The sequence below is a fragment of the Carica papaya genome, chromosome 7 (assembly GCF_054855325.1).
Source record: "Carica papaya isolate Zhongbai chromosome 7, ASM5485532v1, whole genome shotgun sequence".
NCBI classification, from domain to species: Eukaryota; Viridiplantae; Streptophyta; class Magnoliopsida; order Brassicales; family Caricaceae; genus Carica; species Carica papaya.
The window spans coordinates 12,458,836-12,475,952 of NC_142315.1; the positions used below are offsets into that span (position 1 = coordinate 12,458,836).

At 33.7% G+C, this 17,117-nt stretch overlaps 1 protein-coding gene across 1 annotated transcript; it reads right to left on the bottom strand.

Annotated features, from left to right (window-relative positions):
- Window positions 1-254: 254 nt before the first annotated feature.
- Window positions 255-16,577, bottom strand: ELF8 (binding protein). Its single transcript, XM_088207349.1, is given in 24 exon segments — window positions 255-662; window positions 810-1,130; window positions 1,614-1,685; window positions 1,791-2,057; window positions 2,343-2,567; window positions 2,665-2,772; window positions 2,852-2,953; window positions 3,536-3,631; window positions 5,043-5,201; window positions 5,370-5,450; window positions 5,888-6,148; window positions 6,322-6,414; window positions 6,598-6,666; window positions 8,115-8,207; window positions 8,313-8,413; window positions 11,055-11,142; window positions 12,726-12,940; window positions 13,062-13,125; window positions 13,273-13,389; window positions 13,554-13,607; window positions 14,149-14,249; window positions 15,068-15,262; window positions 15,372-15,438; window positions 16,147-16,577. Coding segments are annotated over 24 exon segments (3,276 nt in total). The 5' UTR covers window positions 16,288-16,577; the 3' UTR covers window positions 255-476.
- Window positions 16,578-17,117: the final 540 nt, after the last annotated feature.

Genomic DNA, 17,117 nt, shown 5'->3' on the forward strand with positions numbered 1-17,117 from the left:
ACATAACGACCAGAAGAGTTAAAAAGACAACTTATACGTTGAAACAACAGATATAGAGAGAATGATTATGCCCTTGGATAGTGATGATTTACTTCATAATGGATGAGCGGACACCTCTCTAGATGTACCTTTAACAGCTGCTGAAGTGGGGAGAAAGATGATGGCCTCAATACTATTACATTTAACTTCCTCGTTATTTCTGGAAATTTGTTTCCGAAGGGTAGAGTTGTATGAATAATGGTAGACAGCACAACTATAAGTAAAGATGAAAATTTATATAAATAAATAAATAAATAATAGCAAGTACCGGTCACAGTAAAATGAGCATTAATTTACAACATTAACAGATGAAACTTTCTCAGGTATTCAGTAAAAATACAGACAGAAAAACAGCAGCTTTTATAAACAATTTATCCTCCGGATCGACGTTTTCCATTAATTCTCCTAAGTAATATATAGAAAACCCTCGCAGAAACTCAAGACGCTTGATCTCAGTCCTCATCATCATCTACATTATTATCTCTAACTCCTGCATCATTATCCTGAAGTTCAGTAGAATTGTCCCTGGCAGGGCTGGAATCAGGCTGCCTATCTATTGGCTCATCCTCATCTGATTCTTCCCATGCCCGTCTCCGCCGACCCATGGCTGATGAAGGTGCAGCCTTCACCAAGGAAAGATAAAAATTATTAATGATAAAAATTAATTACATGTGATAAAGCAAATTAGAGAAGCTTTGTAGAATGCACCAACTACTATTGTTAAATATAATACAGAACTAAATTGGAGACAAAAAATAAACTTTTATCACCTCATCCTCAGCATCGGAATCTTCAAGCCCAGCAGCTGCAAGAAGATCCTGAGCATTCTCTGCTGGTTCATCGTCCTGATCATTCATTTGATTTGCAGTCTCCTGATAATTAATGTTGGCATCTTCATCTTCCACTTCTTCATGATCATCCATCATCCCAGCTTCCCCTTCCTCTGTCTCATAACGAGACCTTGAGCTCTTTTCTTTCTTGCTCCTCTTTCCTCCTTTTCTTCTCCTCCTCTCACTATGTCCGCCGTCATCATCCATTTCAGGTCTCTCCTTCCGCTTACTAGTTGCAGGGGTGCTACTCTTCCATTGCTCCTGGAGAGATCAGAGAGATCTTTTTGTTCTTAAAAAGTAGTGTGCAGATATATTATACAATATATCTATATATATATATGTAACATTGGCACGGGGGAGATACCAAAGAATGGACAAACGGGAAACTTGAACATTTTATACAACCAGTCAACCTAGATGTTATCCTAAATATTGTCTTCATTAGCTCCACATGAATTACAGAATGTAGCTGCTTATAATTTATGTTTATAAAACCAAATCTCTTTTTCCTTCTGACAGAAAAGTCCTTCTGGACCACAATAATCTATGTAGTCTCTTTTTTTTGGAAATAAATATATGTTATCTTATCTTACCACCTCATAAAAGAAAATGCAACCAAAAGAAATTAGGAAAAGGTCCCTTTCTACACAGGTATTTCCACCTGACTTGACATTCAAACAAGTGTGAATCGCACTATAGCTAACAAAAATGGAAGTTTGATGCATTTGTCACGGTAACAATTACCTTGATACGCTGAAAATGTTCTTCCTCTTGCTTAAGCCGTTTCTGCTCATCCTCTTGTTTTCTTCTCTCCATCTGTGACAAAAATAAGTCAGCAAGGAATATTTTTGTGCCTGAATTTGTATGATAATCCACATAAATTCAATTTAGAAGGCATAAATCAAATTTAGAGCTTCAAACCTGAAATTTCCTCTGTTCTTCAGCCTTACGACGAGCTTCTTCAGCCAAAGCAACTTGACGAGCAACTTCTAGTCTCTGACGATTCTGTTGCTCTTCACGCTCAGCTGCTTCACGATGAACTTTTGCAGCCTCTAGCAAGTGCTTGCAGTAATCAACATGGGTATTAATTTTCTTCTCATCAAACCCATGAATGTGAAGGTTGGAAGCAGCAGACAATTGACTAAAGACACGAACTGCATTCTCTAGCTCTGCAACTGTTGAACGTACCTGTTGCATTATAAAAAGATACTGCCAGTGAGATAAGATGCAAATTGAAGAGAAAAAGAGGTATGTTAAATGTAAAAAACCAGTCAAATATTCAATGATGGTTGAAGATGCAATGTAAGGGCTAAACTTTAAACAAACAATCATTAAATTAACATAATAACATCAATGGTAATTGTTCAAGCATACTGATTTTGAAGCCATTAAGATAATATGAGAGAGTTAAGTAAAAAGTAAGAAGTAAAAAACTTGAAGGAAAGAAAAACAACATAAAAAAATTTGTCAAACCTCATCTGCAGTCCTCTTCTTCTTCTGCAGTGTTGATGCTGAGAACTTCTGCATTGCAACGCCTGCATCAAACCTAAGGGTGTAATTTGATGGGGCCAAGTGAATGGCCCTCAGTAAGGTTCTCTTGCAGTCTTGCCATTGCTCAGCTTCATACTGAGTTCGAGCCAAGTAGAGAAGAATCTGAGAGTCTGTGTTGTGATAAAACTTCCGCAAGCAGTTCTGATACTGCAAGATAACAAGTGTTTTAAACAGCATACATAAAGTAGTAAAAGAAATTCAAAGGGGAAAAACAAATCCATTATATAAGAAAAAGATGACTAACCATTTTCACCGCCAAGGCGAAATTTCCCTGAGCAAAGTAAACATGTGCCAAATTTATCCACACATCTGGCATCTGGACAAAAACACTCCCACTTGCAGCTTCTTGAACCTAAAAGTACCAACAAAATTCTAGAAATCTTAATTTTCTTTACCAGCATAACCAATAAGATGAAAACAATTCAGCTGACCTGCGTAAAAAGATCCTTTGAAACATCAAAGTGACCTTTTTCTGCCATGACAACTCCAGCACCATTGGCAGCATAAAGGTTGGATGGATGCTGTACCAAGACCTGTAAGTACAGTAAAAGACTCCAAAAAAATTAGTAACATATCCATGGTTTTGATATACTAGTGCAGTAGCAAAGCACATACATCCATTTTTCTTCTAAAAGAAATGCATTAACAGAACACATAACCAAAAACAAGAACAGTGGAAGTGGAACCAGAATGAACTTTATTTAAAGCATTTAATTAAAATTTAAAATAATCAAGATAGTCATTATAGGTAAACTTTAAGAAAATAGGTTCAATACGACAAAGATAATAATTTCCAAAGTTTTTCATCCAAGAAAAGATTGCTGTCTTGTTTCCACCGCTTTTCCTGTTCCTCTAATGCTCTATTTGGATATAAATAACAACTTCTAGGCTTTTCTGTACTAACTTTACGCTAGAATAGAGATTCTCTGTAGGCTAATGTAAGTTCTCTATTTGAATTAAAAACCTTCACTAAACCAAAATGCAAAAACACATATAGAGCAGCATTTTACCACCACAGATAAGTTCCCAAAAAATGTTAAGATGCTTTAGCAGGAAATCTGCAGAACATACTTCAGAATAAGCCACTTAAGAGAAGAGAAAAAAAATAATCATACTCGTGTATAGAGTTCCTTGGCCTTTTCCAAATGGGTAGCTTCCAACTTAGGATTTCTTTTCTCATTGCGAACAGCAGCAAAGTAATTCCAGTTCCCCTTATCAATAAAAAAAATAAGCACATGAAACAGATACATAATTTTGACAATAACGACGAACATATATGTGAAATATATGTGCCAGCAACAAGAGTCAGAGTAATGGGATGCATCATTGCATCAACTTATTACAGAAATTAATATCTATATATGATTGACGCCTCTGGGGAAAAGTCTTACATGATTTAAGCCTCAGCGTGGGTTGAAATCCATCTTAAAGAGCTCCCAAGATACCAATAGATAATTTTTTTGGATAAATTGATATATTGAGGTTTAGGTATAATTAAAAGTGGATTCTCTAGTTTCTAAAAATAGTACTAGCATGACAAACATATCTGTTAACTAGGCCCATTCTTTTAATGGTGCTAAATAATTATCAAACATATTTTACAAGACAATCACATAACTTGTAAGATGACAAGATGTAGCAATCTTTTTTTGAAATAAGATATAGCAATTTAACAAGCGATTTTTCTTGAAAAAACACACAAAAAAGTTCTGCTGGCAAATTTCACATAACACGATTATCGGACCGGTAAATAGGCAAGTTTGCTTGTGCAGAAATGGATATGGGTCATAAATAGATCAAAACCTGTCCAGGCATGACAACAAACTCTTTTCATAGTTTTAAAGTTACATGGTTCTAAACCTTAGTTTTGTTAAGGGGGCAACTACTACATTCTAACTAGGATTTTGGGAACTTTATTGATATTTTGTTAACCACATAAATATCTTTGTATAGGAGACATACACCCTTGTGTGATTTTCTTCATATATGATTATTATTTTTCTTCTAAAAGAATAATTAATTATATCAATATTCCATTAATTTATTTAATATTAATGATAGCATTATTTTAAATAAATAAGATATTGAACATATCAGTTAAGATTTGAAATGATAAAAATATATTCATTACTTTTCAAATAGTTAAATATATTAAATTAATTTCGAGTCAATTAGTATATAATCTAACTTATAGAGACAAACAGGTTTAAATAGGTCAACCCTTTCATAAGCAAGCTGGGTTTGGGTTGCGAATGATGTCACAATTATTAAACAAGTCGGGTTTAGTTTTAGGGATAAAGTCACACTGGGACAATCCATTTTGACTAGAATGGCACGAATTGCTACCCCTAACTCAAGCGGCAAAAAAGAAACAGTGGTCAGAATATAAAAAGAACTGGGTGTCTACAAAAAAATAGTGTAAGAGGATCACCGGAAATGAAAGTATTAGCCTTTACATAATTCTGTAACAGTGAGATGATGATTAAACTAAATTGTTATTTTTTAAACATAATAGACTTGGTTATAGTTATACCCCTATCTTAACTATCCCTATAATTCACTCTTTCATTTTTTATAAAAAATAATTTAAAAAAAAAAACAACCATGATAAAGAATAAATACCAGAGACAGAGTAGAATAAGAATCCTTCCCCTCAGTCGCATCACTTGCAGCACGGAATGTTTCTTTTGCCTTAACCCAATCATCATTTTTCAGCTCCAAGTCACCAAGCATAGACAACGCATTTGGGTACTTATCATCCAGCTTCAAAGCCTCATGAACCTAGTAGAGAGAAAAAAGAGGGAAAAAAGGGTGAAAAAGGAGATGATATTGTATATCATAATTTACACACCAAGAACTACGCAAATGGACATGTATTTATGCACAAGCACACACATATACGCAATCAAAAAAGAAATAAATATCTGCACATTTATCAGAAATTACAACCAGCTCAATACTCAGTTGAACGTTATTTCGAGCTTTTGCAATCGCAGCAAGTCTCAGATATGCATCTATGTAGTCTGGATACTGCAAAAAAGCATAAGTAGGTTAATCAGAATCTAGAAATATACATGGTTTATCTTATCTTAGTATAAAGCAGTCTAGATGCTCCGAAGAAAGAACAAATAAAGTTGGATAATATATATATATAGCAGCCCCTACACGAGATACCAATTAAACCATGTAATATCAAGAAACTTAAGTAGGTGAAAAATAGGAAAAGAAGATTACAAAAACAACATACACGGAAAGTGAGTGATTTTGAAGCAAGGTTCACAAGGCTAATACCATCTACTAAAACTAAAGTGTTGGTATGGGTGGTCTCATAGAACACAGCTTCTCAAAAATATTAAATCTGACAGAAACATCACAACCAGGTCCAACATCAAACACTGAGAACTACATACATTGTGATCCTTATGTTCATTCGCTTGCTTTGAGAAGCCAAACACACTTATACACACCTTAAATAATATTAGTCGGTACAATAAGCTTGCTGTGTTTCCATTATGCATCTGCTCAAGTAGTCTTGCTAGGTTAAACAAAACTGTAACCTTATTCCAAGGTAGCTGCACAGGAAGACCATCTTCTTCAAGACGATGAAATAATCGCATGTCCTTATATTCTAGAATCGATGACCCAGCTTCAAAAGACTTTCCACTTTCATCAAGTAAAAAAAGCCATATCCCATCACCTAGAGCCTCCTTGAAAACTTGCAGAGCAAGCTGAAAACAAAGTCATGAAGCTATTTGGTCAAACAGTAATATAAATTTGCAGTAAAGAAAATCAAGTTAAAAAGGATATACAACAATCTAAAAATAAGAAAATATTAGAAAAGAGTTCCATCTGAAAGGTTCCACTGCATCGAACAAATTCCGAGCACTACAATTGAACGAACCTCAAACTCTTCCTTCTCAAAGTGTAGAACTCCAATGTTGTTGAGCACTTCGATAGGTACATCTTGACCTGCCTTTTTCATAAGACTACGTGCCTGTAACAATATTTTATAGTCTTATATCATCAAAAGGAGACAAAATAAAACTTAAACATGAGCATTGATACGAAACAAGAAAAATAAGTGTACTAGAACTTAAACAGAGAATTTCCTTTCGTATTATGAACATCATATTGATAATTTTGACAGAATAGCAATTAGCAAAACGGAAGCACTTACAGTTTTGAAGGCATCAAGAGCAGCACCAGTATCAGATGAAATCAACACTTCACCAAGATCAAGAAATGCCTGGATAATAGATGGCATATTTACGTAAAGAAACAAAATCACATGACAATGGAAACATGTAACTACTCTTGCAGCTTTTGATTTCTGACAGATTATGCTAAACTCATGTTAAAATTGACCAATAATGTTATAGGGAATCAAATATCTTGATAGCATACAAGGTAAAACTGAGTATTATAGAACATTTGGAATAAAAGAATTGGCATTAAGGTGCATCGCCTTATGGCCTTCAGAACTATTGCCCATGATTAAGGTTGTAAAAAGAAACTACCTCGTTCTTTTTGCTAACAAACACAGCGTAATCTTTTATTTTTCTCTTACCTGTAAGAAGGCATCAGGTCATTCTAATGCTTCAATCAGTTCCACAAATTAAGAATGCCCCCAACAACACCATTATTAACATGGACTTACCCATCCTCATCAATTTTTCAATGATTTCATCCCACTATGAAGGATGGACACTGATCTCTTTTTTAGATACTAATGGAGGACAAATTGATGTTAATTTGCAAACTTAACGATTTGGAAACAAAATCTAGATACCACATCTAGGTTTCCTAGACATCACATCTAAGAGTTTGTGGTATCATATTTAAGGGTTTGATTGAATCATACATTAAGAAAGTCTCAAGATATTTTACTGAATCATTGAATGATTGTCTCAAAGAGATCACAAATGAATGTACAGTGTCAAGTAAGTCTTACACAAATAGAACATAAAACATTGATCTTGTTCTTAGATGCTGACGTAGAACAAAGTAGTTCCACTTTGCATACTTAATGATTTGAGAATAAAAATCTAGATAGCAAATTTAGGTTTCCTAGATATTACATCTAGGAGTCTTTAGTATCACATTTAAGGGTTTGATTAAATCATATAACCAGATTGATAAACTCTCAAAATATTTTACTGAATCATTGAATGATGATCTCAAAGAGTTTAGAAATGTATTTATAGTCAAGTAAGTTTTATGCAAATAGAATTAGATTAAGAAATACTGAGACGAATTTATCTCAAAAAAAAAAATTAAGATGAATAATATTAGAATTACTAATCCTAATAAGATTAAAATTAATACTACCAATACAAAGAAAAATGTTAAATACTAAAAAGAATAAAATGCTAAAATTACTAAAACTTTAATAAAAGACTCCTATAGAGTAAAGTAATTTTTGTTCATAGGATCATAATCTCTACTCTATTTAAGCAACCTAGAGCTTAGCTATTTTGCATCAGATGCAATACAAGATCGATCATGCTTCATGACACCTTAGTACTACGCTGCTCCAATCAGATACCTCAAATCATGCTTGACTCTAAGACAAAAGGCCATTTTAGACTGGAAATCAAGTCATGAACTTGAGTAAAACTTCCTTGTAAATCTTTAAAGAAATAAGGTTGGAGCAAATTGTAGCTTAAAAAATGCAACTCTCATAAATCAACTTGCCTGGGTATCACGTGGGTCTACTTTTGTAGCCTTCCTCATGAATTCTAGGGCCTTCTCAGTCTGTCCAAGTTGAGCATATATGTGCCCAAGAGACTATATAAAAACAGAAAATCAATTCAAATTGAAGTTTGAACGGTAGAATATGAAAAGCAAAAAAAATTATAATGTTCAAATGCTAGCGCTCTTGATTTCACTCACTTTCAATGTCTCACTGTTGTCAGGATGAACTTCCAAAACTTTTTCAAAATTCGAAAGAGCACCTCTAAATTCTCCCAACTTCAGTTGAACTTGTCCCAGACCTGGCATAGTACAAAAATACAATCAGAGAAGAGTATATTCAACAGCATATGACCTCCTCCACAATCTACCCGAACAAGATCATTTTGTTCCAAAATATTTAATTGGATTACAAACTGCTAATAGGGGTAACGACAATATGGATGTTAATTAGCCATTAATTTACCTAATACATATGTGTGCATAAAACAAGAAAATCTAGAATAATCTAAAGCGAGGAATTTATCTTCATTTCTCTTTGAAAATAAGAGATTTATCTTTCAGAAATCAAAAGAACCCCGAAAAAGGAGAGAATAAAAAAAGGTCCCTGAAGAATAGTATACATAATATTTTAGTATTTTTTGTTACAAAAAAAAAAATTATTTCTATTAGAAGTTTTAAGTGAGCAAGAAGAAAACACAAGCTACAACATGACATAATTTAAAAATAGTTCAGATATTCAAATATCTCTATAACGGGCAATAATTTTCAAGTGCAAATTACAATTCTATACTAAGTGGTTTGGGATTTATTTTTCTGAAAAGAAAAAATTAATAAATTCAAAAATTACTAAGGAGTGCAAACTCGATATAAAGATATTTACATGTCAATCAAAATATGTATAAGGTCTCATAAGTCTTCACAAGAATAATCCTTAATCCAAAAGCCTAGAGTGTGGAACAATATATCCTTGAAACTATCAAAGTTTGCCTAAGAACTCTCATAAGCTCTCCTATTTCTTTCCTTCAAAACTATCCAAAATATAGCCAAAGGGATAAGCCTTAAGGAGTGGTTGTCCCTGTGAATTCGTCTCCAAGCCTGAATCTCATCTCTCACCCTGCCATCATCCAGATTACCCTCTAAAGACCACATGCGAGAGGCCAAAGCTGATATACGAACAGGCATCATTGCAGAATATGATTACAGGGTTGTGCATCTCTCTTACACAATAACACTTGTTTACCAAGACTATTCACCTTCTTATCAGTTTATCTAGGGTTAAGATGCATTCCCTCACTACTTCCCATGCAAAAAAAAGGCTATCATTGGCAATGCATATTTATCTTCCGAATCTGTCTTGATGAGATCTCCTTGTATGCTCCTACACCCCCTCACCAAGAAAAAGTAGAAAGACTTTACTGAGAATGTCCTCCTCGAGTTTAAAGTCAAAAGGTTTGATCTTCAGCCTCGTTAAGAATGCACTTGGATAGAGATTGGAAAGCGTCTCATACTCATTAATCTCTTAATCCCAATGATTCCTAGTCAAATCAACTATCCACACACCATTTACCGGAGATCTCAAAAAGAATCCTTGACAATGACCTCCTTATTATATTCAATGCATGTTGTTCAAACACGTGGTAGTCTAGATTTTAAAAAAGTTTCGATACACGGACGCCTCATATTAGCTAATTCAAATTTTCTTTTAAAGAAAAATGAACTAAATTTCTCAAAACTACTTTTATCTGAGTTTTTTAATTTTTTGTTTTTTATAAAATAAAAAGTATAATATATATCATTAATTACAGGTACCAAGGGAATGTCAATGCATGTATATAATTATATTATTTTTCGTATTATAAGTTATATTATTTAGTTTTATTTTAATTTTTTAATTCTAAAAAGTTCAATATGATTTGTCACATATCTAACTTTACAAAATTCAAACCATCCACGTTTTCAAACTAATGATATAATATTACCTTATTAACACTGAAACTACAAATACTAAACCTGAAAAAAATAAACTATATGTATTGAATCTAAAACCACAAAGCATAGGGTACCAAACTGTAAATTGCCCTAATGTTAGTGTCTACAATATCAATCACTGTTGCTTAACTAAAATATGATGTGATCTTTTTACATTCAATCAGTCTTAAGACAACTTGATCAAAAATTGTTCACAAATTTAGCTATAGACAATAAACTATATGTATTGAATCTAAACCCCAAATCTAAACCCCAAACTGTAAATTGCCCTAATTTTATTGTCTACAATATCAATCACTGTTGCTTAACTAAAAAATGATGTGAACTTTTTACATTCTATCAGTCTTAAGACAACTTGATCAAAAATTGTTCACAAATTTACCTATAGACAAGGAATTTAATTCTCTGTTGAATTAGACATTTGTTTCTTGAAAACTTTAACAGAGTTGTACATTCATGGCCAGAGCTATGAGAATGCTATATTTGCATTAAATAAGGATAAAATTATGTACCAGCAAAATATTTTTAGCAGCAAAGAAACAGAACTGAAGCCACATAAAGAACCCACACAAAATATACTTGTAACTTTTTCTGAAATTGAGACTTTTTTTCTGTAAAAAGCAGGACTAAGTGTCTTTTATACTAACTCTATGGGATTATTTCATTTAATCTCCCTGTAAAAAGATGAAAATAATAACAGAAAAAGGAATTCAATGACCTAAAACGCACCAAGTTTATTAAAGAGACAGTAGCTTACAGAAATAAATTGTGAGAGAAAAGCCAACCTCTTGTATAAAGGAACAATTCAATTTGCCAACAACGTGATATTTTTAAATGAAAGATAGTACGTATCATTAATTACGAGTACCAAGGAGGTGGCGACCAATGATATTGATATTGATTTCTTACAAATAGCACTGAACAAGAAAAGAAACCAGGAAAACTACTGACCATAATAAGGAAATGCAAATTCCCAAGGCTTATTATTGATTTCTTTGATGGATGCCATATAGTACATGCCAGCTTTTTCATAGTCCCCCTACAGAGAATAAAAGACAGCATCACCACTATTAGCAGCAGAGGGGACCAAAACCAGCCATGAAAAAGTTCTCACAAGCTATAAACCACGAGATTCAACTACCCTTGCTCCCAAAGTAATTGGTTTAGCAACAATAAATCCCCGTTGTAAACTCTATTAAATATATAGTTTTGACTAAAAGAAGATAACTTATTAAAAAGGGAGAGAAATGCATTACAAATTAGGGGGATACATATTCTTCAAATAAAGTACTAAAGAAAAAAAAAAGCAACAAGGAATATGCTTCAACACACGAGAGAAACCCAATTATTTGCAAGCATCAAAGAACCCCGAAAGTACAATGAAGCTCAGTCCATTAAGACACAAAAAACACCAATCTTTCTCAAAGATGCTATGGTGGTTGGGAACAACAATTGAAAACTCTAGATTCTACTTCAATCGCAAATTTCTTACAGTGGCAACTATAGTCCCAAAATATCATCTTTTGCTCCTTATCCTCCGAAAAATGGGCAAGCTAGAAGAGATAATCATCTCCACTGTTAGTCATATTTTTTCATTGGATTCTTTCACAATAGATCTTTTTCACATAATTCTGCCATGTGATTTTGGCTTCCTCTAAACCTTTCCATATCTTCCATTTAGATTATCTAAACTCTTCTGTATTGCATCCAATATCTGCAGTATCCATGGCAAGACTAGGTCACCTAGAACAGTCTTCCTCAGTTTATCTTCCATGGTGCTAGTTTAGTTTGTTAAAAAATATATATAATTATTAGATCTTCTGATGAAGCACATAGAAATAGGGTTTAAAGAGATGAAAAAAATTGAAGAAAAGAAAGGATAAGTCCAGTATGCAATCTCATGGATTGCCAACAACCAGAGTCACAGGGTTGTCACAATGACCGTCACTAGGTTGTCAGATGCTCCAACTTAATGAAAGAAAATTTGAAGTTTTCATTTATTAACAGTCTCTTAAATAATGATGAAACACTCCTGTACTTATCGGGTTTCTATAGAACCTAATATGACTAGAATACCTAACTAGGAAAATAAATAATAAAATTAGAATTCTAGTTATATAAGAAATAAATTTAATAGTTCGTAAATAAGCTAAACATCAATAACAAATACATAAAAACTGTAACTACATAAGTATCCATAACATTAAAATATATCAATTCTAGGGTCTTCTTGTTCCACATCATCTTCCAGGGTAATTATCAATGGATGATTTGGGCCATAAGGGGTTGTCTATATAAATATAGTTCCTCAAATCAAATTTAGACACAACATTTTTTTAAAATAAAAATTTGGACACAAAACATTAGCACTGAATTAGTCTGAAATGACCAAAAAAGGAACAGAAGTGCAATGGAATCATCACATCAGCTTGCATTAGTTTTGCACTTCTTTTACCTATTTCAATTAAGAACGGAAATAAATTGGGAGGAAGAGTATCTTTAACAGTAACCAAATAGTTAAGGACAAGTCCTTGCACCACACCAAAGTTCACTGATAATAATTCCATCTACAACAGCAAACTCAAGCAGAATTTATATGGAGAGGAAGATAATATTACAGACCTTGCTATGGTAAGATCGTGCTAGATTGTAGAAAGAATGTGACTTTGTTGGTCCATGATTGCTCACAGCAAGAGCTGTTTCAGTCAGCTGCTCAACAAGAAAATGCTGACCAGTGAAGAAGAAGTGGTTTGCTAAATAATTAAGCGCCATTGCACAGTAGGGGTATATCTCAAAAGCTTTCTTCATTTTTTCCATTCCTTTCCTCATGCCAAAAGCTGTGCATATATAATATAGCATCAATCAACCACTCAAATGAGAATAATATTGTGACTAAACAATTCCTGAACCTTTTGAAGCATGTTTCACTTAAAGAATAGTAAATATGGGCATGCTCACTTTCATTTACTTGCAAATCCATAATTCCAAGTGCTACAAGAGCTTCGACGTTATCCGGATTTAACTGCAAATATTAAATTGTGAAATGTATAGATAATAACATCAATACAACTTTACAGCATTTGCAGTAATTATTGTTTTGATGCGCAAAACTGACAAACAAATGAAGTAAGTGGAAACAGAGAACTGGAAAATACTTAATATCACTTGCCTGCAAAACCCGCTGGAATGCTTGGCGAGCCTTTTCAAATTGACCCATTTTATATCGACACAAACCAATACCAAGTCGTACAGCCCCTGGACAATCAGGATAGACTTGCAGAGCCCTCTACCAAAGGCATATATAATGTATCAATGAAATTATCAATTTTGAGTTCATAATTTGAAACATTCTGTTAGAGGAAGCCATGATTGTCATCAACAGATACTCTTCAAATATCGCAGGTTCACGAAGTAGTGAAAATCATATACGATAAGATAACAAAATCATACCTTATACAACTGCAAAGAATCAGAGTAGCGTCCACGATTAAACTCAACACATGCCTGCAGATTTATCATTAGGAGTAAGAAGGGAAGTGCAAGAAAAATTAGCACACAAACATGAACATGAAGACACTAAGTTGGTCTCTCATGGCCTCTGAAATCTAGTTTATCTCGCAAGTCTAACCTAAGAACAAAAAAAAACATCATGATCCTCTTCTCTGAAGCTGCTATCAGTTAGTGAGGTAACCAACCCAAGAACCCTTTTTAGTGTCTAACCATGTATCAGTTCTGGGATAACCTACAAAGAGAGGAAGCATGTAGACTAAATTATTGTTATAATTCTTTTTAGATTTTGGAATAATATTTCCATGGATCATGTAAAGTCAAAAAAATAAATATTGGGCTATGCATTGCCAACCAATTCAAGACTCTCCTAACCAAAAACAGCATATCATGACCAAAAAGGTTACGTATCCAAGTATGCGATTTTGAAGAGCAAGCTTCTCCAAATTCAGCAGTGCAGTCAAGTGCAATGCAATTTGCAATATCTAACTACTAACATAATAATAAACATTAAAGAAAAACATAATACTAAATATACCTGACCAAGAAGAGCAGGAACGTTATCACGATCTCCTTCCAACACAATTTTAAATGCAGCAAATGCCTGCTCTATTTCACCCTTCGCCAGTAAAAGTTGACCTATAAGCAACACATACGGATTAAAGATTTTAGTATTCATGCAATGCAGAAATGTTTGAGAGAAAGTATTCCTTTGCCAGTAAAAGTATTCCTTCCAACATGACTCTCCATGAAAATAGGAAATTGTTTCCCATCCACTGAGAAAGATTTGAGCAAATATAGAATAATCTGGATTCTCAAGTCAAGATAAATATCAACATGAACCACCTTTCAATGAGTTAAGGACTGGCAAACTAGAAATTTCCAGTTCCAAAATCTACATTCAGAGTTAAAGCAACAGATAGTACCAGAACAGATATATATACATATATATATATATACATATATCTAAGTAAACCACTTCCTTAGTGCCATAAACAAGCACTGAAAGACAAATGGAGATACACAGCAAACCTCAAAAGCTTATGACCAAACGAAGGACTATAAACAAGAGCAAGATTACAAGTACTAAAAAACAATTTTAGGAAAGAAAGTAACAACACTTCTGTTTGAGAATTCAAAGAATACAAATGCAATTTTAACAATACCATCTTGGCATCCGCTCAAATAAAAATATATATATGCAAACTTTTCAGCATATAGTAAGAAACACAAGCAGGTGCAATCACAAAGCACTAAGCTTACAGAGTTTCTTGGATTAATGTACAGGAACTACATAGACTAGTCTCAGTAGATGGTGGAGAAAACTTCTCTGAATTCAAAATCTAGTCCAGCAAGATATAGGATTTGTCAGCAAGAGTTACTCTGAGTTTGAGACAGCCACCTTATTACATTATTAATTGGGTGTATGACAACAAAAAGATCCCAATCATTATCACCTTTCCCAACCCAAGTAGAAGGCTCATGCATGTCAATTCTTGATGCTCTGTTGTAGTATTGTGTGGCAGCAATGAAATGCTCCTCCTTTTCTCGTTGTTTTGTCTCAATTTTTCCAAGGTAGCTGTAATAGGCCCCTAAAGCATTCAAGATAGCTATCCTTTCATATCTAACATCAGCATAATATTCATCAATCTCTGCCAAAAAGAAAAATCACCATCAGACCAAAAAGGCCATTTTTAAAATCTAAAAAGATAGTGAGAATAGCACATCAATTGAATGACAACAAGAAAAGCAAAGATATACCATGACCGGATCCTTCTTCCAAAATTTGGCGGAACTGATCAATTTTGCCCTGTTTGAAGTACTCCCTCTGCATCATAAAAAAAGCCAGATAAAACATAAAAGTAAGCACACAAGTTAGTACTGTTTACCTAGACATCTACCAGCATATTTTTTATCTCTAAAGAAGGACTGTGGCTATCAACAGTTTCTTCAACTCAAAAATATGACATTGAATTTCTGCATGCAGGAAGTTCACCCGGATATAGACAAAACATCATAACCAAGTATTTTACTTAAATGAAGGTTATGCATAAATTGTCTGTCCCTATGCTTCTTGAGCTGTGCTTGCCAGCTGACCTAGCTCTTCTTACGAACTACAGGACGCACTCAACCATTGCAGTCGAAAGCAAAGAATACAAACTCCAACATCCATGAAAACATCAAAGAGTCTAATCTCTTATGTAGACTCATAAGACTCGCTAGGCTAAATCACCATTCCATTTTTCCCCTGACTCTCAACTCCCCCAATTAAAGACACTGTAAGTTGACCTCCCTGGCAGTACTTAACAATCTGTTTTCACCAAACCGTGCCTCAAAATATTTGAATTCTTCGCGCACAACTAAAATGGGCAAATACATGCGCAAAAATATAAATATATCAAATTCAGACGGGAATTTTCTGAGTAACCCTAATAACGACACCAATAATCTTAATTTGATGAAACTGATAACGAGCAATAGCTATACAAAAGGAGGCCAACATTGAAAAAAGAAAATAAAAGAAAACAGAACAAACCGCAATGATGAGCCAGAGATCAAGAGGGGCTTGCTCGGCCTTGAGGATGTCGAGGATATCAGAGGCATCTCTTGGGAGCTGATCCAGAGACACTCTCACCTCCTCCTCCGAGTTCTGCACCGGAATGTATACACACGCCATTTGATTAGGCAGTGTATAATCAAATTGTTGTCAGATAATCAAGAAGAAACCCTAAGTAGAGAGCTAGTTCCGTTTGGCTATGATGGTATCCGTGTGTGTTTTTTCCTTTTTGTTAGCTTTATGTCGGGGAAGAGAGTGTGTCAAATTGCAAGTGGCTGCGACTGTTTTGCCAGCCGGAATCGCGAGTCCAAAGAAGTTCGAACACTATTTATATCTTGCAGGGGGGCCATATGAAGTAACAAACTGCTTCTGTCCGTTTTTTCTTGTTTCCATTTTCACTCTTCCAAACACTTGCACTTTGTTGGAAGGCTGTACAAAAGTATATTTTAAAAACTATCTATTTAAATTATGTATATAAATGATATAAATTAATGTTAATTACAGTTAAAGAGAATAATTAATAAGTTTTTGTCATGGAGTTAACAGTACTAAAAAGAAATCTTTGTAGCTAATCCATTAAAGTTTTTATTTATCAATAATCATTTTAAAAATTTTAAAATTTCTCAATAATTTTTTATTAAAAATTTATATTATATATTAGAACTTCTTCGTTACTTGAGAGTTGTCTCATAGTTGTAGTTAGAGTGATGTGAATCATGCCTTATTTTCTAAGAATAAATATTCATAGATAACTTTCACATCTAAAAATATTTTTAATATTATAAAACGCAGAAGCACGCCAACTTACATAAAATTCTTATAAGTTTTGTAGTTTTTCTTTTAACTTCTAACATATTTTTGTTCTCTCGATAACATATTGTATTCTTCATCATAATATCTACTCATTTAAGTCATATGTGTTTTATGTCCCTTAATAGTGAGAAGGTGTC